The sequence below is a fragment of the Diospyros lotus genome, chromosome 13, assembly GCF_014633365.1.
Source record: "Diospyros lotus cultivar Yz01 chromosome 13, ASM1463336v1, whole genome shotgun sequence".
In the NCBI taxonomy this organism is placed as follows: Eukaryota; Viridiplantae; Streptophyta; class Magnoliopsida; order Ericales; family Ebenaceae; genus Diospyros; species Diospyros lotus.
The window spans coordinates 3,997,623-4,021,639 of NC_068350.1; the positions used below are offsets into that span (position 1 = coordinate 3,997,623).

At 37.1% G+C, this 24,017-nt stretch overlaps 1 protein-coding gene across 4 annotated transcripts; it reads right to left on the reverse strand.

Moving 5' to 3' along the window:
* Positions 1 to 1,446: 1,446 nt before the first annotated feature.
* LOC127788402 (cell division protein FtsZ homolog 2-1, chloroplastic) lies at positions 1,447 to 22,341 on the reverse strand. 4 transcript variants are annotated; one of them, XM_052316613.1, is made up of 9 exons: positions 22,198 to 22,294; positions 21,972 to 22,041; positions 21,152 to 21,893; positions 20,443 to 20,742; positions 4,535 to 4,625; positions 3,788 to 3,912; positions 2,909 to 3,001; positions 2,045 to 2,110; positions 1,447 to 1,885 (listed from the first exon to the last, which is right to left on the reverse strand). In XM_052316613.1, exons 3-9 carry the CDS (start codon positions 21,806 to 21,808, stop codon positions 1,754 to 1,756), a joined length of 1,464 nt encoding a protein of 487 aa, XP_052172573.1. In that variant the 5' UTR covers positions 21,809 to 21,893; positions 21,972 to 22,041; positions 22,198 to 22,294; the 3' UTR covers positions 1,447 to 1,753. The 4 variants fall into 4 exon arrangements, with proteins under 4 accessions (XP_052172573.1, XP_052172576.1, XP_052172575.1 ...); XM_052316616.1 differs by having other exon boundaries at positions 21,983 to 22,041; positions 22,198 to 22,287; XM_052316615.1 differs by lacking the exon at positions 21,972 to 22,041 and having other exon boundaries at positions 22,198 to 22,341.
* Between the last annotated feature and the right edge of the window lie 1,676 nt (positions 22,342 to 24,017).

A 24,017-nucleotide genomic window follows, 5' to 3' on the forward strand; every position in this document is an offset into this window, starting at 1 on the left:
TCGCGCGCGCACAGACACACATGTATATTGGAAAAGGAGACGGGAGAAAGAGAGGTTGGAGGGGGAAGTGAGTGATTCCTTGGAAAGATTTTTGGAGGGCTGTGAGAGGTTGATTTTTGCAAGTATTTGTGTGACTTTTAGCTTCTGGCCAATCAGGGCCAAGATTTTGGTAGGAGGAAAAGAGAAACTATATATATATATATATAGTTGGGTGTTGAATAAAATTATATATTAAAGTTGTGTTTGTTAAAATAAGTAAGATAATTTTGAAATACTTTTCAAACTAGGATATGAAATGGTAAAGATAATTCTGAAAAATATTTTAAAATTTCTATTAGACTATTTGTTAATTTTTTTAAAATATATTACAGAACATATATGTCATTTTTTCTTATTTGTAAAGAGTCAAATAAATTTATTTGAATGAGTGAAAACATAAATTTATCTAAATAATCTCAAATAAGAAGTTATGTGATTTTTTTTAGTAAATTATTATATAAATTTAATAAATATAATAAAAAATATTTTTATCTAGAATAATTTTTATATCTTATATTTTTAAATTTATATTTTAATTAATAAACACTATCTAAGTATGAATGCTAATTGATAATTAATTTATGTGATGGAGGATACTGGGGACCATGGAGATATTCTGGGATGCGTGCTAAATTTTCCTAACCAAATTGTTGCTATAGTTAGGGGTTCTCACCATAGCTTGTTCAAAAATCTCAACCTCTCATTCAGCTTGATTTTTTTTTTTTTATTCTTACTTGAAAGGAGAACTTACAAAGTATGATGTCCTTTAATTCAATAAATTTTAACATGTTAGTGATTCTAATTTAAGACTAAAAAGAATTCCTCTTACAAGCCATCTTTAATAATATTATTAATCCCTTTACCTTTTAAACTTGTAAATAATACTATAAACGTCACTAAAACAATTGAAGGGCACAAGACAATTCAAACTTCAAATTTTAAGTGACTTCCACAGAGTTACCACATTTGATGGTCCCATTATTTTTGCCTCGTAAAAGGTGGTATGAAATATACCTAACAAAATAAATGGTACCTTTAAGAAAATTTTACATAATACATTAATATGTTGCTCAAATAATGTACTAGTGACATTCATTTTATCATTGATGAGTGTGAGGAGTGTTTTTCTCTTTTTTAAAGTTTCCAGTACAGTTAATATAAGAGAGCTACTAACATGATTATCAAATACGTGAACTTCTATCACAAAAGAACTAATTTATAATTGTTACCTTCTTTGGTCATTAGCATGAAAATGCGAACTTGTCCACCTTTTTTGCTACACCCAAAAACATTAGAGAAAGCTACCCCCATGCCCAAGTTCCAACTCTAGTTTTATGGACACAGACTGCAGAAAGAATTATGATTACATACACGATTTTCAGATGTGCTAAAACTAATACCAAGCCCTTCTTAGAAGCCTCTCTATTTCATTCAGATTGGGGAAAAGACTTCGTAACATGTTTCTGTCTTGAGCATTCAAGGTACAAACCACATATACAACCTTGTTATTAGGCACTATACGGACAGTCTTGTACCTACCGGAGAACGGCTTAGTTCCCAGAAAAGCAAGATCAAAGGGGCCCAACTCGAAAAAAGGTATACTAGAGGGAACTAATTTAAGGTCTTTGATATAGCCAGATTGCCCTTTCTTCCTCTGGAACTACTGAGTCTCACTGAACAATACTCACAGGATGGAAGGAAGTATGAGAGCAATTTAAGCTCGAGGATAGCGAGAACGGCCTTTCTTCCTCAGAAACTCGGGGATCTCCACAGAACCACCTTCGTTGAACAAGGAAGGTCGTCGGTTGGCTCCAAGAGTAACATCTCCTTGTGCTAGCTGACTTGCCTGCATTTGGGCCGGAGGAGGGCAAACTTAGAATATAAACTTCTTTGGAGAGTGCATATATGTGTGTGTCAGTACATGTATCATCCACGCTTCAGTTTTGAAATGAATTCACGACAAGGAGGAAAAAAGGGGGTGGCAGCGGAAGCATTTAGCTAATACCTGGAGAGGCCTTCCATCACTTTCTTCTTGGCGTTTGAACCCAGTGGCAATTAGAGTGATACTGACCTGAAAGAAAGGACAAAACCCAAGGTATCAATTTTTTTTTTTTTTTTGTTATTATATTTTTATGCCAAAGCAAATGGAAGCAAGAAGGTTTCTTAAGTTGAAAGCACTTAAGTTAACAAAAAATGAGCTTTTCAAATATGGGCATAAGACCCTAATAACGTTGCCTCAACACCACCCAGGGTTCTATTACCTCTTAATATGTGTTCTACCAATACTTTCTATATAGGGAAAACAAACTAAAGTTTCCTCTTGAACATTTCCCTATTCTCCCATCTTCTTCCCTCTAGATGTAGACAACATTTCTGTTGGCTCACCATCATGAATGAGTATTTCAGTGACTTTTCACTCATTTATTCATGATGACTAGATACTTCCAGACTCCACATATGTGAATGAGTCTGGCTTTCATAAGTTCAACAGCAATGGCTTGTTTCATCATCAAACTTTTTGGGGGGCTAGTATATTGCAATATTCACGAGCTAAACATATGCATGCCAGTTTGTTACATCTGTTATCCTATACTATGAACTATAGAGGACAACTGGAACCAGTTGATTGTTAATTCATGTTTTTAGGCCTTAACTTCTTTAACTGTTCAAACAATAACATTTTTCAACTATCATGAGCAAATAACAGTTTTTCATCTATGGTCTCTTGATTGAACAACTAAACAGAGATTCAAAAAGTACTACACATTTTCAATGATTCTACTTTAAGGGCATGAAATATAAGCTATCCAAGTTATTTACAGATGGCAACAACTTCACCCTCAACAGAGCTTAGAAAGTAGTAACAAACCTGACCACTGATTGACGGATCTATCACTGCTCCAAATATTAAATTGGCACTAGGATCCACAAGGTCATAGATAACCTCTGCTGCAGCATTTACCTGTAACACTCTCATATGAAAATAGGACATACAAAAGGACATAAAAGACTGGATAACTGGTAACATGCCACAATCACATCAGGAAAGGTAGCATTATCATTGCTCAATTAGGAATCTCTTTAGAAGATTTAGAATTCCACCCCAGCAAATGTTAACCTCTTAAGAGTATTTTAGACCCAGGAAAGTTGAACTGTTACTACACTTCCAGACTCTTAACTCCGCCATTAAGACAGATATCTATCAAAACTGGATATAACTATTGCTGATAAACAATATTTATTTAATGACCAATGCATGCCTGGCACTAGTTTACTTCACCAATAATACCAACCATTAGGTCCAATGTGTGGCTCTCAGTGTAGATAGAGAACAGATACCAAGATGCAGCCTTTATAAGCAAACACAGCACAAAACATTTGAGCAGAAGAAATTTTCTTTGTTCTGTTGTTGTAAAATTGGAGAATTGGAAAATCTTCAGGGTACACAGGTGGTAGGTGTAGCTGGAACTTTTTAATCTCCAAAAGATAATGGTCTAAGAGTTACATAGGCTAATACACAATTATCCCTCTAATCCCCTAAAAATTGACAGAGATATCCAGACATAAATACAGATGCATGAGTATATGTTGAAGATTTTTTAAGTTGGCTCTCAATTAGCTTATATCTTGACCACAACGGTGACAATTAGAACAAGCCCAGACAATAAATGAGGTAAAGCTGGATGCATAATTCTTAATGACATAGATCAAATACATGAGTGTGATCAGAGAGAGAGAGAGAGAGCACCTCAAACAAAGTTAAATCACTACCACCAGTTATATTCCATACAATTCCAGTAGCCCTTTCTATGCCAATATCCAATAAAGGTGATTGAATAGCATTTAATGCAGCATCTCTGGCTCTACTCTTCCCTACATAAGAATACATACCAAAAGTTGACTTAAATTGTATCTCTGGCACTCATCTTTTTTCAGCTGACTGTAAAGATAAAGGCAAAAGCAAAAGTACAGAAAAATATAACTGCCAAATATTTTCCGTACATGATTTCTTTTCCAGTGGCCTTCTAGAGATGATTGGAGGAGTTAGAATTCATGTAGCCGACCCCACTTACTGGGATTAAAGCTTGATATTTTGCTTTTGCTGCTGATTTCTTTTCTCATCTTAGATCATGTTACTTACAATATCATTTGGCTCATATAGTGAATCCACAAATCATTCTAATATCAATAATATGATCAAGAAAAGAAAAAGGTTGTTCTATGCTTCTTGAATACTTTTAAACTGTTTCTAGTACCAGGAGCCAGAACCTTGCCAAGAACATAGTATTAAGAGCTAGAACCTTCCCAAGAAGGTACATTTGCAATTAAAATTAACCAATGAAGAAGATGATAAAATATTCATGAACTTTATTTATTAGGTCAAAGGGGTAAATTCTAATTTATTTTTCTTGGGACTCCTGGAAAAGAATCCCCAGGAATGCCACTGAAGCCTTAATGTTCTAGAGATAACTTAATAAAGTATTCTTGAATTTACCAGTTGCAGTTCCTATTCCCATTAATGAAGAACCTGCATTTTCCATAATAGCTCGAACATCAGCAAAATCCACATTAACTAGCCCTGGTATCTGCAATGAGCCATATGGTCATCAATTAGTGTAATAGACGATTGAGCTTTTAAGGATGCATGTTGTACAAATAAAGAAGATCAATAATTTTAGGAATGTCAGATCTCCGGATATGACACAGGGTATTTGAGATGAAATTCTGGAATTAGCAGGAATTGGGAGGGAAAGAGATTGAGAGAGAGAGAAAAAGGTTCGAGAGAGAAAATTAGAGGGAAAAGATTCAAGTCATATCATTCATGAATCCCCATCCTCTCTCTGTGGCTTATTTATAGCCTCACAGCCTCAACCATGCACTCATGTGCTATACAACCAGAACATAACCCCTTCTATAGCTAAGTACAAGCATCTATAACAGAAAGAAAAGAAAATTACAATTACTGCCCTTGGAACGTGACAAATACAACCCCCCTCCCCCCTAAATGAAACATTTCTTGTGCTCAAGAAATTATAACAGTTGGGCCACTCAAGGAAACTGCTTGAGAAGGTCGGGCAAATACTCCCATGTTGTATGGTTGGGGTGTAGGTGAGTCCATTGCACGAAGACTTAAGTTAAGGGCAGGGAGTTTTGGTAAATCACCTGTTTTTCCAACACTGCTTGAGGCTCCAAATCAACTGTCAAGTCTTTTGATGGGGAAGGGATATCCAAACTAGTGTTGTCAGTTGGTCAAATGGATTTCTTTAGCAAAGAGACATAAAAAACAGGGTGTATTAGTATTCCATCAGGCAACTGTAATCTATATGCCACTATCCCTACCTACTATGAGCAATGGACCATAGTACTTCGGGTTTAGCTTTGTGGTAGGGTTATTAGAGAAAAGATGCTGCTAGAAGCTTTTAACCCTTAAGTACACCATATCTCCCAACTCAAATTGTAATACCCAAAATTTTATATTGAAAGTATTTTGGAATTTGTAGAATATTCGGGCCAAAACTCAGTTTTCCATACATTAGGGCCAAAGCATAATTTATGAATCTTGGTCGAAAATGGTGAAACGATTGTGGCAAAGGTGAAACTTGGGGGATAAAGTGTGGAAAGGAAGTTAAGGATTCATAAACTCAAAGGATTCACGAAATAAGGATCAAAACGTGATTTTTCATACATTCGGGCCTAAGTACAAATTATTAATCTTGGCTGAGGGAGGTCAAAAAGATGTTTTTTTTGAATCTTTGAGGATGAAATGAAGAATTTGGAACTCATGGGGATTAATGAAATTGTTGAAAAGCTCAAGGGTTTCAAGGAAAGGTCCAAAATAAAGTTAGAAATTAGATAGGGAGCTAAAGTATAATTTCCGAAAGTCAGGTGTGAAACCTGCAAATGGCCGGCCGCTGCATTGTCACCGCTGACCATCCACCTGCCGCCATCGAGAAAGTCGCCCAGGGGTCCTAGAAGGTGTTCCGGGCCATGATGAATTCATTTGTGGTAGCTATTGGCCGAGATCGGCCGTGATTTGATGGAATTTAATGTTGAAGTGACCGAAAAATCTGGCTGAAAAAATTGAGGGATTTTTATCATGATTTAGGGCTACTTGAGCCACTTAGTGGCTAGATTTGAGACTTAGGGATTAAGTAAGCTTGAGTTTTGGCGAATTGCGGCTAAAATTTGCCTATAAATAGCGCATCTAAGGTTCAGGGTTTTTATTCAATTTCGAGTGCAATTCGTGGTATTTTAGAGTGATTCGAGTGTTGAGGATAAAGGGCTTTTATTCCTCATGTCTTGGAGAGTTTTTCTGGAGATTTTGGTGAGGTTTTGTATAAGTTTGAGTGGATTTCAAAGAGTTCGTCAAAAAATCGGGCCTCGCCGAAGCCGAACCTGTAACCGGCCGTTTTAAGGCTTTTCTGGTTGGTTTTTGGGGCATCAAAGGGTACCCCTAAGATTGACTTGAGGAGTACTTCAAGGAGGTGGGATCAAATCGACCATTAGAGCAATCGCCGGCGACTAGAGTCGGAGAAGTCGATCGGCGTTTGGAGTTCACGTGCGGACTTCACTTTCAGTCCACGCGATTGGCACGTGAGGTATAGGTTTTATTTGAAATTATTTTTATAATTTTAAAAAAATTATTTTAGGATTCTGTGAAAAAATATTTGGTAAAAATAGGTAGGAAATATTTATTGTAGAATTTTGAAGAAAAAAGAATTTGTAGAAAATAAGGAAAAATTGGAAAAATTATGAAAAATTAGGAAAATAAAAAATATTGATTTCCTTGGATAAATTGTTGGTCAAGAGATGATTTGGCTATCAGACTTAAGGATTTGCACGACGTTTGAGGTCAACACGTATTTCGAGGTTACAACATGAATTGCTATACAAAAGTGAGTGGTTCGACCCTATACTTGATTTGTTTTCAAGCAAATGGTTTTGGTATGTGAATAGTTTGCCTAAATGTTTCGTTTTACAAGCATATTGTGCATATTAAATTTATTACATAATGCATCAACTAAAAATGTTTTGTAAAAAAGTACATGGTGAGTGGTTTTCATGACATCGGTGTGTGTGAATTCGTGTCATTGCATGTGTCCATTGGGATGGGATGGGGTCTCCTTGAGAATGGGGCAATGTTAATCTCAACCGTATGTGGAAATGGATTTTCCTTAGGTGACGTCAATGTGCACCCCAGAGGTTAAGTATGTCGCAACAAGGTCAATCTCAACCGTATGTTGTGGAATGGATTTTCCACGGGTGAACGCCAATATGCACCCAAGGGATTGAGTGTGCTAGGGAGATTTCTTAAGGTTAACATGTTGTGTTGTGTTGTTTATATGCCATGCTATTATACATGGATTTTATGAAAACTATTTTTATGCCATCACTTAGATGATTTAGCATTTAATCTGGGTTATACCCTTGGAACATTCAAACGTTCCAAACGAGGGTTGCAGCGAGGGCAAAGGTGTGGTCAGCTAGGGGCCGATGGAGAACAAGCATGATCGTCGTTATTTACGTTTTCTAAGTCATGCAATCCTTATCGTGGTTGTAAGACATTATGTATGAGCAACTGTAGTAATCTATGACATTCATTCTTGTTAATTTTCGTTGTGCAATGGTATGCCTTACTTAGATTAAGTCTATTGGTCTTGTTAGCTAAATAGGCAAGACTGAGAGGTCTGAGAGTTTGTGAGTATGTAAAGATTGTTCTTTGAAGCACCAAGTATGTCGAACTATGTATGGAAAAAAAATTCCCAATAATCCCTTATAGTGACATGCTCAACGAGGCAGGGTGTTACACAAATGATCATTCACTCCTTTTTTTTTGCCATCTGCTTTATCTTGTTTTGTGCTATAGTTAGTTTCCTTTTTATCACCTATAGAACCTCTTGCCTCTGCTGTAAGTAACGATCCACTGGCATCTCCATATTTGAGTACTGCATAACAGCAAGCAGTATAGGGGGCTTATAGCCAAATAGAGCTTCAAAAGGAGTCCTTTTCAGTGAACTGTGAAAGCTGGTGTTTGATTAGTGGTTAATTTTATAAAAAATTTGTTATAATTATACCCTTCTTTTGATCTTAAAAATGGTTTAAATTAGATATTAATATATATTTTATGGTTATATGCAAATTTAAATTGAAAGATGAATGAAATGAAGTTCTAAAGTAAATAATAATAATATATAAAATTATATATAATACATATATATCATTATATGCATGCATGTAATATATATATATATATATAATATAATCTAATATATATATATATGTGCCATGTGTAATACATATATATAATATATAATTTATTAATAACATTAAATTATTTTTATTTTTTTTAGGCATGAAGAATTCAAACCCATGAAGAATTCAAATCCATGAAGAAATCAAACCCATGAAGAAATCAAGCCCATGAAAAATTAAAGTCCATGAAGAATTCAAGCCCATGAAGAATTAAGGCCCAATTTGAGCAACCCATGGAAGATATTATTTGGAGAAGGCCCAAGGATTATTTTTAATCCTAATGAAGATTAAAAACCAATTTATAGAAATCTATTTTTATTTTTTATGTGAGAGCTTTATTAGGTGTGTTTTTTAGCTAAAATCCATTTAACTATTAGGTGGATATTATAGCTAAAATCCATTTAACTTTATGAGTGCTTTATTAGGTATGTATTTTAGCTAAAATCCATTTAATATTAGGTGGATATTATAGCTAAAATCCATTTAACTTTAAGTGTGTGAGTGCCCATTAGATATAATTATGTCTAATTGAATAATTGAAATTGTGTGGTTTGTATTGCATCTTGTGGCCTATAAATAGATCACTTGATTGCATTTGTAAGTGTGATTATTATTCTTGAATAAAAGTTTAGTTGTTTTCTTATAATTCTCTCTTTGAGAATTGTTCTTGTTCTTTCCCCTTTTCTTTAGTATTCTCTCTTGTGATCTTACTTCCTTCCTTTCTTCTTTTAAATTTTATGTCATTTATTATTACTTTATTATTCACCGCCTAAATGGCCGGTTAATTTGTGCCTTTAAATTTCTGCAATTTTAATTCTTGTCATTTAATTATTCACCGCCTAAATGGACGGTTAGTTTATGCCTTTAAATTTCTGTAATTTTAATTCTTGTTATTTAATTATTCACCGCCTAAATGGCCGGTTAGTTTATGCCTTTAAAATTTCTTGTCATTTAAATTCTGTTATTTAAATTACGTCGTTTAAATTCATGTCAATTAACTTTTAAATGGAAATGAGTAGCTAAATCTAATCTTGGGTTAAGGCAAGGACAGTGTCCAACGCCAATGATTCCCAAAGAAAGCTGCGCTTTAAATAAGTAACATTAATTTAAATTTCAGTATGAGTGTATCTTAATTATTGAGAAATACTAGGTTTGGATTGGAGCGTAAGCCTAACTTAGAGCTTTCATGCCATGTATGAGAGTTACTAGAACTGGAAACGCTATCATACCCAAACCCGGATGATTAATTTAGTTGTTTTGTGTATTAATTGCAATTGAATTTATGGTGGTTGCTTAAATTAGAATCCCGCATATCATGTATGGGGATTGCTTAACCTAGAATTATCATCATCTCTAATTGCATTTAATAACAAAGTCTCATATCTGAAATTAAATTAATGTTGCTAATCTTTTATGCTAAAATTTGGGAATCAACGAATTGGCACTGAAATTGTCTTAACTCAAGTACTATCCAATTTTATATTCTCACTTAAAGTATTTATTTCAATTACTGCCTTAATTTATTTCCTAGTATCTGTTGTTTAAGAAACCATAAAAAACCTTGTTGCCAATTTATCCAAATGCGTGTGTGCTTGTGTGACATTCTTTTTATTTTGCCATAAATAAATATCTCAGTGGACGACCTGGACTCATTCAGAAAATATAAATTTAAATTTGGACTACAACTGCACTCGTACACTGACGAGTATAAACCTCTCACCTAAACAAAGAAAAAAATATAAAATTTTTATTGTGTTTTGTTTTGTGTTTTAATTGCAGGGTGGGAGTGCAGTCAGTGTTGTACCACCATTGGGCTAAGGGAAGCCATTTGATCCAACTCTTCGGTTTAGAAAAACAAATGCACCAAAGAGAGGTTTCCAAGTATTGGTTCACTCTTTTTGTTGCCCATTCATCTCTGAGTGGTAAGCTATCGACATATGCAACTTCACTCCAAGACTCTTGAATAGTTCTTGCTAGAAGTTATTGGTAAATATTTTGCCTTTGTCTAACACAATGGATAGTGGTAGTCCATGCAGTTTAAAAACTGAATCTAATAGCTATCTAGCTACCTTAGGTGTTGTGAATGGATGTGCCAAACTCAAGAAGTGGCAAAACTTTGTCAACCCATCCACCACCACAAGAATTACATCCTTGCCTTCCGACTTAGGTAATCCTTCCACGAAGTCCATGGAAATTTGCTCCCATGCCTGTTCCGATATGTCCAATGGCTCCAGCAAACCAAGGTAAGGAACTGCTCGTGCTTACAGTGCTAACAAATAGGGCATTCCAAAACATATATGGCCACATCTCATTTCAGCCTCAGCTAATAGAACAATTGCCTTACATTGCTGTATGTAACATTCAAGCCCGAATGTCCCCTTATCGGTGAATTGTGCAGGGACTGTAGGATTCTATCTTTAAGCTGGCTGTCTTCCCCTATTACCAGTCTCCCTTTATATCTGAGTAACCCGACTGATAAGGTGTAACCAGACTGATTTGTAGGGTGAACAGATAAACGAGTGATGATGTCTTTTGCCTTGTAACTTGCTGCAATCTCCTTAACCCAATCAGGTATCACTATTAATATAGCTTGGCAACTTCCTCCTGGACAGTGCATCTGCCACTACACTTTCCTTACCCTTCTTGTATTACATTTTATAATCTAACCCCAGCAACTTAAATCACCCCCTTCTTTTGCAGCTGTGTATATAGCCTTTGTTGTAGCAAGAATTTGAGGCTTTCATGATCGATTCTGATTATAAATTGATTGCCCTCTAAATAATACCTCCATTTTTCTACTGCTATTAAGACCGCCAGCAATTCATTGTCATATATGCTTAGGCCCAAGTGTTTTGGGGCTAAGGCCTGACTTAAAAAGGCTAGGGGTTTACCTTTTTGCAACAAAACAACACCCACTCCCAAGTCACAAGCATCTGTCTCCAAGATGAAAGGCTTTGAAAAATCGGGTAAGGCCAATATTGGAGACAGGGTCATGGCCCCCTTTAAGGCCTGAAATGCTTTCTCTGCAAAAATTCTTCTTCTTAAGTAGATCAGTCAGTGGCCCACTTATAATCCCATAATTCTTGATAGATCTCCTCTAATACCTGGTTAAGCCCAAGAAACCCCTCAATTCTTTGACAGTCTGCGGCCTTAGCCACTCCATTATAGCTGCAATCTTTTTAGGGTCTGTACTTCAATCTTCTCTAGTGATTATGTGGTCTAGATATTCCAATTTTTCCTTGGCAAAGGTACATTTGGACCTCTTCACAAGCATTTGATTGGATCTGAGAATTTCAAATGTTGCCCTCAAGTGGGTTAAGTGTTGGTCCAAAGATTGGCTGTACATAAGGATATCATCAAAAAACACAAGGATGAATTTTCTCAAGTAGGGGCTAAAGATGTGGTTCATCAAGGCTTGAAATGTGGCATGAACATTAGTTAAGCCGAATGGCATAACTAGGAATTTATAGGATGAGTCCTGAAGGCTATTTTGGGAATGTTTGCAAGGCTCATCCAGATTTGATGGTATCCAGCTTTTAGGTCAAGTTTTGAAAAAATGGTGGCTCTAGCTAGTTCATCTAGCAAGTCTTTGATGATTGGAATAGAAAATTTATTTTTAACAGTAATGGAATTCAGTTGGTGATAGTCAACACAAAGCCGCCAAGTCTCATCCTTTTTGATTAATAGGACAAGGGAGGCAAATGGACTTTGGCTTGGCTAAATGATAGATCTAGTCAACATTTCCTTGACCAATTTCTCTATCTCAACTTTCTGTTTGGGTCGATATCTATAAGATTGAATGTTGACAGGTTCCACATTGGGTTTCAAGTGTTGTGGTCAAGGAAGCGGGTTGGGGGGAGGGTTGAGGGCTCAACAAACAAATCCTCAAACTCAGTTGACAATAGTGTACCTCAGTGAGTGAATGCAGAGTAGAAGTCAATGCAGGCCATGAATGGTCTTTTACTTCTGCTGCTGCCTCAGTGCTTTCCTCTCCTTCCCCAGCCTCCACCTCCACTGCATATATGGAGTGTAATTGAGCTATTGAAGCCCCTCCTTGTTGAATTAATTTCTGCATCCTCCGGCCTGTCATTATTTTGCACTCTCCAGCCTCCCAGCTTCCTGTTAATGTTAGCCTCTTCCCTTCTACTTCAAAGGTTACCTCTAGTTTATTGAAATCAAAGACTAGAGGGCTTACCGTTTTCATCCAGTCCACCCCAAGAACAATATTGCAGCCTCCCAAGTCCCAACTTCAAAATTCGCAGATCTGCTGTGAACTCCTCACCCTGCATTGTCCACTTAAAACCTTGACATTTCAGTTTACTTATCATCTTACTGCCATTGGCTATTGTAACTGACAAATGAAGTGTAGCCTGTGTTGGACATTGTAAGTCCTCAGCAGTAGCCTCATCTAGGAAGCTATGTGTACTCCTGCTATCAATGAGAATCATTAGCTTCTTCTTCCCCACTGATCCCTTCACCTTGATTATTTTACCTGACAGACTCCCCTGCAATGCATGCAAAGAAATCTCACCATCTTCCTCTCAAGTAGCTTCCATCTCCTCCACAACATCTACTTCCTCTTCTTCTTCTAGCCCTTCCATCTGCAACATTTATCTCTGGCATTGGTGCCCGAGCCATACTTCTACCCACACCGGATACATACCCCTAGGTACCTTTTCTGCTCTATGAACAGAGACTTCACCAGAGCTGGATTTGGTGAAGCCTTTGGTAGCACATTTCCTTTCTGCAAAACCTGATTGACAGTCTTGGACACTCCACCCCCTACCAGTGGATTGTTTGCAGTCAAGCCCTTTGATACCACCCGATGCTCCTTGAAAATCGCCTCTAGGGCCAATTCCTGCAGTTTGGCATTCTCTGCAGCTTGTTTTACGGTGGTGGGTTGCATCATTTTGACTGTTGGTCTTAGCTCATCGTTTAACTTACTGAAGAAGCTAGACACAAAATAGGATGCATTAAGGTTGGGAGAAAACTAGCAATGACTTGAGCTCCTCAAATCTAAATAGATATTCATCCATCATACCCTCCTGCTTCATCTTGTTGAATTCCTCAATAACGCCCATCATACTTCTCTCCCCAAACCGCATACAAACGTCTTCTACGAACTCCAACCAACTCAGTTCTGTCCTCCTCCAACTCCATCCTTGAAACCATACATCCACGATGTCATTGAGATAAGCGACTACCAAGTTCACCTTCTGTCCTTCCGCCACTCTATAATGGTAGAAAAATCATTCACATCTTTGTATCCACCATCATGGTTTGTCTCCTTTCAATATTGGAATGTCTAATCTCGGTATTGGAGTATGGTATGGGTTTGCATAGGCTCCTCTTGTTGACAATTTCGACACAAATTCCGGCTGTTCCTCTGTTTCTATAGGGTCAGGAGTACATTGCCTGACTTTGGCCCCAGCAAGAATCAGGGCCATGTGGGTCCTTGGCGGGAAGTGCGTCGGCAAGCTCGCATTAGGAATTCCGGAGAGCAAATTTAGGACGATGCTTAGCCGTTGTCCAAAACTAGAGAATTCTTTTTGGAGACTAGAAGAGTCTTCTCTTAGATTCCTCTTCACCGCCATCGTCTTGGCTTTGCCTCAACTCACTTCCTCTTGAGTCTGACGGAGGCTAAGTTGCATTGTCTCCAATCTATCCTCCAGTTGCTTTTGGTTATGTTGAAAGCCAATCTTCATTGCATCCAACCGAGTCTCTAGTTGCTTCATCCGCATTCCTTTTGCCATCACTTAATTCACCCGTCACTTGCAATCAATTAGCTACCGAAATCACTGGATCCAATCGGTGGAGGTACTTGATCGCAATTGCGTAAACTTCAATCGCCTTCGCTCACTTAACTTCTAGTTCACTAGAATCGATCAGTGGATGTTTCCGATTGTAATTGCGTTGAATTCCAATTGCTTGGAATTACTGCTCGCTGGGAGTACTCGAAACCATAGGGTTGGGGGTCGCCTAGCTTTGATACCAATTGTCAAATCTTCGGATTTGACAGAAGGTATTTAAGATGAAATTCCAGAATTAGCGGAAATTGGGAGGGAAGGAGATTGAGAGAAAGAAAAAAGTGAGAGAAGAAGGTTCGAGAGAGAAAATTAGAGGGAAAAGATTCAAGTCATATCATTAATGAATCCCCATCCTCTAGCTGTGGCTTATTTATAGCCTCATAGTCTCAACCATGCACTTGTGTGGTATAACTGGAACAAAATCGCTTCTATAGCTAAGTACAACCATCTATAATCTAGGAATAACATCTCGGGATCAATTTGCTAAACTATTCATATATATAACAAATTATAACCAAGCAAAACAATATGGAATACAATAATATCTTCACACACACCATCTAATCTACATACAACACCTTACATACATACCAAAAGATAGAAAAGTAAAACCCCATAAAACATGGATATACGTAACCCATGAAACATGGATACATGTTTCCTTAATTTGTGGAATCCCATAAAGTATGGATCCATTGTTCTCATTTCCTACATTTTTACACTCCCCCTCAAGCTGGCTTGAAGATATCTTCCATGGCAAGCTTGCTCACTAATTTTTCAAATTGATTTTTGTGTAACCCCTTTGTAAGAACATCGACGACTTGATCAACTGTTGGAATGTAGGGCATACGAATTACCCCATTATCAATTTTCTCTTTAATAAAGTGTTTATCCACCTCTAAATGCTTTGTTTTGTCATGGAGTACTGGATTATAGGCAATGAAAATCATAGCTTTATTATCACAGTAAACCTTAGTTGGTAAGGGAGTGGAGACCCTTGAGTCCTCTAGAAGTCTCTTTATCCACATAACTTCACAAATCTCGTGGACAACTGAATGAAATTCAGCTTCAGCACTACTTTTGACCACCTCGTTTTATTTCTTGCTCCTCCAAGTGACGAGATTACCTCCCACAAAGGTGCAATATTCTGATGTAGATCTTCTATCAATAACACTGCTTGCCCAGTCTGTGTCTGTATAAGCCTTTATGTAAAGATGTTCATGTTTTTTGAAGAACACACCTTTTCCAAGAGTTCTCTTTAGGTACCTTAGAATTCTGTAGACAGTTTCAAAATGTTGTGAATCTAGTGAGTACATAAATTGACTTACTATACTTACTGCAAATGCTATATCAGGTCAAGTGTGAGACAGATAGATGAGTCTGCCCACAAGCCTTTGATATTTCTCCCTTTCTACCACATTTTTGGCTTCGACAGGTTGTAGCTTCAAATTAGGTTCGATGGGAGTTTCAGCTATCTTAGACCCGAGCATTCCTGTTTCAGTAAGTAAATCCAGGACATACTTACGTTGGTTGACAAAGATTCCCTCCTTAGATCTTGCAAACTCTATCCCAAGGAAGTACTTTAAGGGTCCCAAATCCTTGGTCTCAAACTCATATGCTAGTTTCCTCTTAAGTTCTTCAATCTCTTCCCTGTCATCACTAGTCATTATTATATCATCCACATAAGACAATTAAAATAGCTCTCTCACTGTCACCAAAGTGTTTGAAGAACATTGTGTGGTCCGCTTGGCTCTGAGTATAATCATAGCCTTTTACAGCCTTTCCAAACCTTTCAAACCACGCTCTTGGAAACTGTTTTAGACCATACAAGGATTTTTTTAGACTGCATACCTTGTTGGTACCAAGGGTCTTCTCAAATCCAGGTGGGAGGTTCATATACACTTCTTCCTCCAAATCACCATTTAGGAAGGCATTCTTTACATCGAGTTGATGTATAGGCCAATCTTGGGCCACCGCGAGAGAGAGGAGGACTCGAATAGAGTTTATCTTTGCCACTGGAGCAAAGCTTTCTTGATAGTCGATGTCATATGTTTAGGTGAACCCCTTGGCAACAAGTCTTGCCTTATACCTCTCTATGCTTCCATTTGCCTTACATTTTACAGTGAAGACCCATTTACAGCCTATAGTTGTCTTGCCTCTCCATAGTTCCATAATCTCCCAAGTTCAGTTCTTTTTAAGAGCATTCATCTCCTTCTTTACGGCTAGCTTTCAATTCGGATCACTTAGAGCATCCTGAATTATTCTTGATACATGCAAGTTAGAAATATTTAAAAAAAATGTCTTGTGGCTATTGGACAGTTTTTGATAGGACAAGTATTTGGCAATAGGATATTTAGTACAAGATCTTACTCCTTTTCTAGTGGCAATGGAGACATCAAGATCAGACAAATCAACCGAGGAAGAATTTAAAGGAGTAAGTTTAGAATTACCTGAATGGAAGAAGGACCATCATTCGAAGATGCCAACTGCTCAGTTACTGGAAGGATATTCAGATCAATAGCATTTCTCTGAGATTTTCTTTTGATATAAAACTGAAGCTCAGGTTTCGAATTGTTTTGATCCGTTTGTAGTAATTCTCCCCCAGTTCCGACTCCATTATGCTTGGCACCTATGAACTAAACGCTTTCTGTTCTTTATTGTTTTGAGCACCAGTTTCCTTGGATCGTTTATCAGAGTGGAGTGAAATGTCAATCATATCAAACATATTTGGAAGAGATTCAGAAATTTTCAAAAGATTATCATCTTCTATTAATTTTGAAAATTTAAAAAAAATTATCTTCTTCTACAATATTCTCCCCCTGAAGATGATTTTTGGTAAAATAGGGTTGATTCTCCATGAAAGATACATCCATGCTTATGTGAGTTTTTTTTGTCAAAGGATTAAAGCATTTGTACCTTTTTTTCCTAGGAGCATAACCAACAAAAACACATTTTTTAGCTGTTGGATCCAATTTGGATCGAAAAATTTGTGGAATGTAAACAAAGCAAGTATATCCAAAAAATTTTAAAGGTAGCTCAGAGTACAACCGACAGATTGGAGTGAAGTGAAATGTCAATCATATCAAACATATTTGGAAGAGATTCAGAAATTTTCAAAAGATTATCATCTTCTACTAATTTAGAAATAGAAATTTTAAAAAAAATTATCTTCTTCTACAATATTTTCCCCCTGAAGATGATTTTTGATAAAATAGGGTTGATTCTCCATGAAAGATACATCCATGCTTATGTGAGTTTTTTTTGTCAAAGGATTAAAAGCATTTGTACCTTTTTTTCCTAGGAGCATAACCAACAAAAACACATTTTTCAGCTGTTGGATCCAATTTGAATCGAAAAATTTGTGGAATGTAAACAAAGCAAGTATATCCAAAAAATTTTAAAGGTAGCTCAGAGTACAACTGATACATAGGAAAAGTCTTTTTTAGGGAATTTAAAGGTGTCAAAGTTTAAGACTCGAGTGGGCATCCTATTGATTAGATAGCAAGCAATTAAAATAGCATCTCCCTAGAGGTATTTTGGGACATTCATAGAAAACATAATAGCCCTAGTTACCTCAAGTAAATGTCTATTTTTTCATTCAGTTATGCCATTTTGTTGAGGAATTTCACAACATGTTGATTGATGTAAAATACCTTTCTCTTTAAAAAACTCCCCTAACATTCATTGAAGTATTCTATTCCATTATCAGACTAAAGAATACAAATTTTTGTTTGAAATTGGGCTTCGATCATGTAAAAGAAACCATCTTTTACCAGATAAAGTGGTAACTTTTAAGGGTCCCCAAACATCGTTGTGAATCAAATAAAATGGTTTTGAAGGACAGTAAGGTTTGAGAACAAATTTAACACGATGATTTTTAGATAAATGACAGCTTTCACATTGATACATAGAGCAATCCACTCCTTTAAACAATTTGGAAACAAGTGTCTTAAATAAGGAAAGCTATGATGGTTTAGCCTAAGATGCCATTGCATTATTGGATCAGAAATAGAAATTGAACTCTTACCACTCAATCCGTGAGCTTTTTTATTAACGAAGAAATCCTTATTAAAGTAGTAAAGTTTGTTTATCTTTCTAGCATTGCCAATTGTCTTCCCCGAGTTCTAGTCTTGAAATAGGCAATAAGAATCAAAGAAGGTAATGCAGTAGTTAGAATCTTTTGAGAATTCACTGACAAACAAAAGATTACAAGTAAGTTTAGGAACATGAAGTATTGATTGAAGATCAATACTTTCAGAAATTTTAATGAGGCCTTTGCCAGCAATAGAAGAACAACTGTCGTATGTTATCCTTACTTTCTCACTACCTGAACAATGAGTATATGAATCGAAAAGATTGGGCAAGCTAGTCGTGATCAGATGCCCTTGAATCAATGATCCATGAAGTAGATTTAAAGGAACTTGACAGGGCTAAATGAGTTCTATTTAAATAAGAACCATTAGGTGTACCAAGTAATGAATTGGACAGTAACAATGTCAAGAGTTGATTGAACTGCTCTTTGTTGAAGGAACTAGATGTGGAGGGAACGTCCAACATGGTGGCGGAAGGGACCGATGATCTGTTGACTAATAAGTGACTGCACATTGCAGATTCAGTCATCCTTCACCTTTTAATCTGAGTTGGCTGGGTTTGTTGGATCTGTCTAGTGGATTTGATAGTTGGATATGGCCTAATGAGTCGACTCTAGTTGACCAAATCTGAAGCGAGTCGTAATTGGGCGGTTAGATCTGACCCAGATCTGGCAATGATTTGGATTTACTTAAAATGTGGCCAACAACAATGGAGAAATCCCACTAGCAATCACTGGAGAACCGACCAAGTTGGACGACGACCAACAGTGGCCGGCGGTGACGGTCGGAGGCAGATAGCGACGAAACCACAAATATCTAGAAGATCTAAGAGAGACGAGTCCAACTGTGGTGACAACGTCGTGATTGGAGTACCGGAGAGAGAGAGAGATAGGAGCAGCAAACAGTGGTGATGGTTAGATCAGATGGTGGCGCGTGGCAGTGACAATGGTGGCCGAACTTCGAGGGTAGGCCGATCCTAGGTCGGCAACGTCAATGGCAGTGGTTGTTGGAGCAAATGATGGCCAAAAAAGGCCTATGGCAGATGACAGGCGTGATGATGCAACTAGGAGGGAGAATCTGGGCAACAGCGTGTGGCAACGCGTGGAGGCTCAACGACAGTTGTGTTCCAGGGGGTGGCCGATCTAATGTCGATGACGGTGGGCAGGCCTTGGCCGTTTATGGCAGAGGCTTGCTGTGACAGAAACTGGAATTGAACGCAGCTTCTAGAAACGACGGACAGGAGACCCTTTGTCTTCTCCATTTTTGGCGCTTGATGGTAGCAGGGAGTTCGTCTGTTAGAACAATGGCATATCAACGGCAGTTGTGGGTGGCTTTGATATCATATAACCAAACAAAACAATATGGAATACAATGATATCTTCACACACACCATCTAATCTACATACAAAACCTTATATACACACCAAAAGATAGAAAAGTAAAACCCATAAAACATGGATACATGTTTCCTCAATTTGTGGGATCCCATAAAGTATGGATCCATTGTTCCCATTTCCTACATTTCTACACAAATTAACTTCATAATTCTCTTCTCACTTTTAGCAAACCAACAATGGTATTCCATAAAAGCAATGGATATCTAATTTTATGGAAGCAATAAAGAATGAGCTAGCAACTTAAGTAATACAACAATCTCATGATTCCTATTAATAGAGCTTGTACAAGAGCACAAGTATTTGAACATAAATATTATCTAATGCAAGTTAAAGCTTAATGGACAAACACCTAGTGCTTTGTTGCTAGAAGCGATACGATAATAACAAAAGGGGCATTATAATCAAGCTAAAGATACCCCTAAAGAGTAGGAGTTGCATATCTTTCTCTTTCTTTAGTAAGGGGGAATGAAACAAGAGAGGGAGGAAAGGAATATGATGAGGTTTATAATATAGTCTTACATATTGACAGAAGAGAACTTTTAGAGGGGGAAAATGTGAAAAGAGAAAAGAGAGCCATTTGTCTAATTTCCTCCAGCTTCTGTACTGAAAGAATCAGTGAGAACACAAGGAAAAGTCCCTCTGAACAACCCCCTCCCCCCAACAGCCACGGCCAAACACCCTTTCTTTTCAATCTTATTTTCAAATCATACCACAAAGACCCTTCAGAGACTTAAGATCCATAAATTGCTGCATTGAGTCAGCATAGAGAAGAGTTGAATGAACCTACAGAGAAAGAGAAAGAGAGAGAGAGAGAGAGTTGACATGCCCACAATAATTTATTCAGAGGTTTCATACCATAATTATGTCAGAGATACCACGAACACCTTGTCGAAGAATATCATCAGCCAGGTTAAATGCTTCTGTGACTGGGGTAGATGGCGAAACTGCAGTCAATAACTTGTCATTTGGAATGACAATCAGCGTGTCAACGTTTTCTCTCAAAGCTGCAATTCCTTCTTGTGCTTGAACTGCTCTCCTTCTTCCCTCAAAAGAGAAAGGAGTTGTTACAATACCAACAGTTAAGATACCCATCGATTTTGCAATCCCTGCTATTATAGGAGCCCCACCAGTGCCAGTTCCTCCACCCATTCCAGCCTGTTTGTCATAGTTCAAAGTTTCTAAGTAGCATAAAGAAAGAAAATATATACACGCAACAAAAAAATGCGTGGCCAGCATGCGTTTTATTGCTACTTAGGTAAATCTATTTGAACCCCATAAACATCAGGTGGTGCTTCTGTACCAAAAATGGGAATGGAACATCAGGATCCTAATTCACAAGTGCATAGTTGCTTAGTCCATGAGCTATATGCACTTGTTAATACTAGTATCCTCATGATGCAAATGTTTTCTTAAAGGATTTGGGCAGTGAACAGGCCTAGAAACTGGTATATTACAAATGGGATGATGGGTTTCAGATGGATACATCATTGATCATAAAATTAATATGCAAACAGAAAACATATTATGCTGAAAATTTACATAGGTAATATAGTCCGAGACTTACCGTGACAAAGACCATATCTGCACCATAAACTGCCTCTTCTATTGTTTCCTTGCTTTCTTTGGCAGCATTCATGCCGATTTCTGGATTCCCACCAGCACCAAGTCCTCTGGTAAGCTCTTGACCTATTTGTAACCGGTGCTCAGAAAACACAGGCGACATTCTCATGGCCTGAACATCCGTGTTAACAATCCAGAACTCCACGCCTGTCATTGCACTCTCGATCATTCGATTAACTGCATTTGACCCACCACCTCCAACACCAATAACTTTGATCTTGGCTTCATTGTAGTTACTCAAACTTGTTGAATCTCTTAAGCTTTCCGTGACATTTCCACTATGGCCATCTTTTCTTGGATTAGTTGATGTGGTGTTGCCCTCACCTCTAAGCATCGATATCTCCGGATGTAGATTCAGAAATGGGTCCTTACTGTGATAATTATTGACACTGTGGGAGTTGGACGAACATTTGACCAGAGGAGAATAGGGAACACACTTTTGACTAGAGCCTAAAATCCCATTCCTTTCATCAAACACTTTCGGGGCGCCTAATCTTCCACAATGACTTTCTACGGAAACCCTTTTCCCAAGAACAGTTAGGATTCCGATTGGAGTTCGAGTATCAGTAGGTGTGAAATGGGGCAACAAAGCGGTCGCCATTATTAAAATAACCTTACTATTTTCAAGAGAACGAGAACCCAATTGACTATATCTCAAATTCCCTACCGAAATTTTCTCCCACTACCTGTTAATCAGAACCAGAGAGAACTAATTAGAAATAAACCCATTAATGCCAAACAAGAAGATCAGTACAAGTCACTACAGAAAAGCAACAGAAGTAATTCTGGAAAGAAGACCGCAACAGAGCCTAGCAGTCAAAGGAATTCGGCAATCTACAAATGCAAGATTAGACAAATTTGTATCAGAGAAAGTCCCATTAACTGAAACACAACAGAAGTTCCGAGAATTGTCTCACCGAAGGAAGAATCAAGAAATCAAATCCAGTATAAACAAGCAGAAAAAGAAGAAAATGTGAAATGGGCTAATACCTGGAGAAGGTTAGAGAGCAGCATTCGAAGAAGAGAGAGGTGAGGTGAGGTGATCTGAATTGGGGTTTTGGCTGCGCCTGACCTTTGTGGATGGGTTTTGAGGACGGGGTGTGGTGTGAGTAGGGGTTTTGGACGGTTCGGCTTTTTTTTTTTTTGTTGCGATTTGATTTGTCACTCACGCGCCTTCACTCCAAAAAGTAAGTCGGATTTTTTTTAATTAAAATAAATAAATATGTGCGATCAATATAACAATTAATATATATATATAGCCTGAGCATAATTCGGATGGCAAAAAACACTTTGTAATACACCGTTATTTAAAAAAAGAGCACCCAATTAAATAAAATTGTTTATGTGCATAAAATCTTAAAAATTCTATTAAAATTATTTAAACCTTATAATTTCATTTTATTAACAAAAATAAAAAAAAGAATACAAATTTTGTGTATAACATGAGATCTCCCTGCAAGATCAAATGCTCTCAGGACATAAGTTGAGCAGTCAGACAAGTAATATGTCGATATCAGTTTGGTAGATCATGAGTTCGATTCTCGTTTTGTACAATAAGACAAACCTCACACTTGTAATTTATCTCTTTTAGAGTAATCGAAAACACAAACACTAAGAATCACGTCAGAATGATCATCTCAAGTGTACAAAATCAAATTCTTAAATATATAAATATCGTAAACTGATAATGATTAAAGTAAGTTTATTGATGGATCATGTTGGAGAAAACCATTTAGAGAAGTGAATCCATCGTTCGATCATCTTGGAAGAGATTCTGTGCATGAAGATTTCTGTTCGAGTGCGATTTTGTTCACTCCCTTTAACAGGGTGAACATAACCCTCAAGTATTTTGGGGATTAAAATTAACAGAGAGAACAGCCCCCATTATTATTTGTCGGCCCTTCTATTAGTCATAACTCCCAAAATATTTGGGAGTTATGTTCACCCAGTGTTAAAGAGTGAACAAAATCGCACTCCTTCTGCTCCTCTTACCTCATCTATTGTGAGAGAGATGAGATGGTAGCCCACGAGTTTGACAGCTAAACCATTTGCACAGTCGACTCTTCCGATGAGCATGCATTCCATAGATTCACTCTTACAAACAAATAAATTGTGACAAAAAGGCCCACATATATATACATATATAGAACGAATAATCTGACATGATAGTGTGTGTATGAATTAAACTTGCTTTTAAGCATAATAATCACAATGGTTAGGAAAGATTTCCTAGCTTTTAATTTAATCCTAGTTTATTTTCTCCTATTCTATTACCAACTTTTGTGTCCGGTAGTGTGAAGGAAAATAGTATTTTGTTATATAATTAATCTTATTCAAAAAATATCATTAATGACGCTTATTTGTAAATTAAAATTTATTATAATAAATCACTTATTCTACTTATTAATAAATAAAAAAAAATATTACTATGCCTGAATTGATTGACGCACAGGATAACTAAAGGCATTAAAAGAGAAAAATATTCTCACTTCGAAACTGCTGCTTTACCTCAAAGCACGCGTTCAAATAAAAGTCAGGCGGACTTCAACAGCTATGCGGTCCGCTCGTTGCTATGCGGGCGGACTTCATTTTAATTATTTTTTATATTATAAATTTAATTATTTTTTTATTTTAATTTTAATAGCAGTGTGGTGGATTTCGTCTTAGATGAAGTCTGCCAAACCTTGGTCGAGTAGGCTTCATTTTGTTCGGTCATTCTGTGCGTCAATTATTCGGGCACTGTAGCACGGCTCATAAATAAATTAAAAAAAAACCACTATATTTTGTATGAAAATTTTGTATAAAAAGAT

What these genes read in the sequence shown, in the direction of transcription:
- LOC127788402 (XM_052316615.1), bottom strand. Translation starts at nt 21,808, where the DNA reads ATGGCGACCGCTTTGTTGCCCCATTTCACACCTACTGATACTCGAACT. An exon ending in GGGAATAGGAACTGCAACTG is followed by an intron (nt 3,913 to 4,534) that starts GTAAATTCAAGA and finishes ATTCTTATGTAG; the next exon opens with GGAAGAGTAGAGCCAGAGAT. An exon ending in GTGATTTAACTTTGTTTGAG is followed by an intron (nt 3,002 to 3,787) that starts GTGCTCTCTCTC and finishes AGAGTGTTACAG; the next exon opens with GTAAATGCTGCAGCAGAGGT.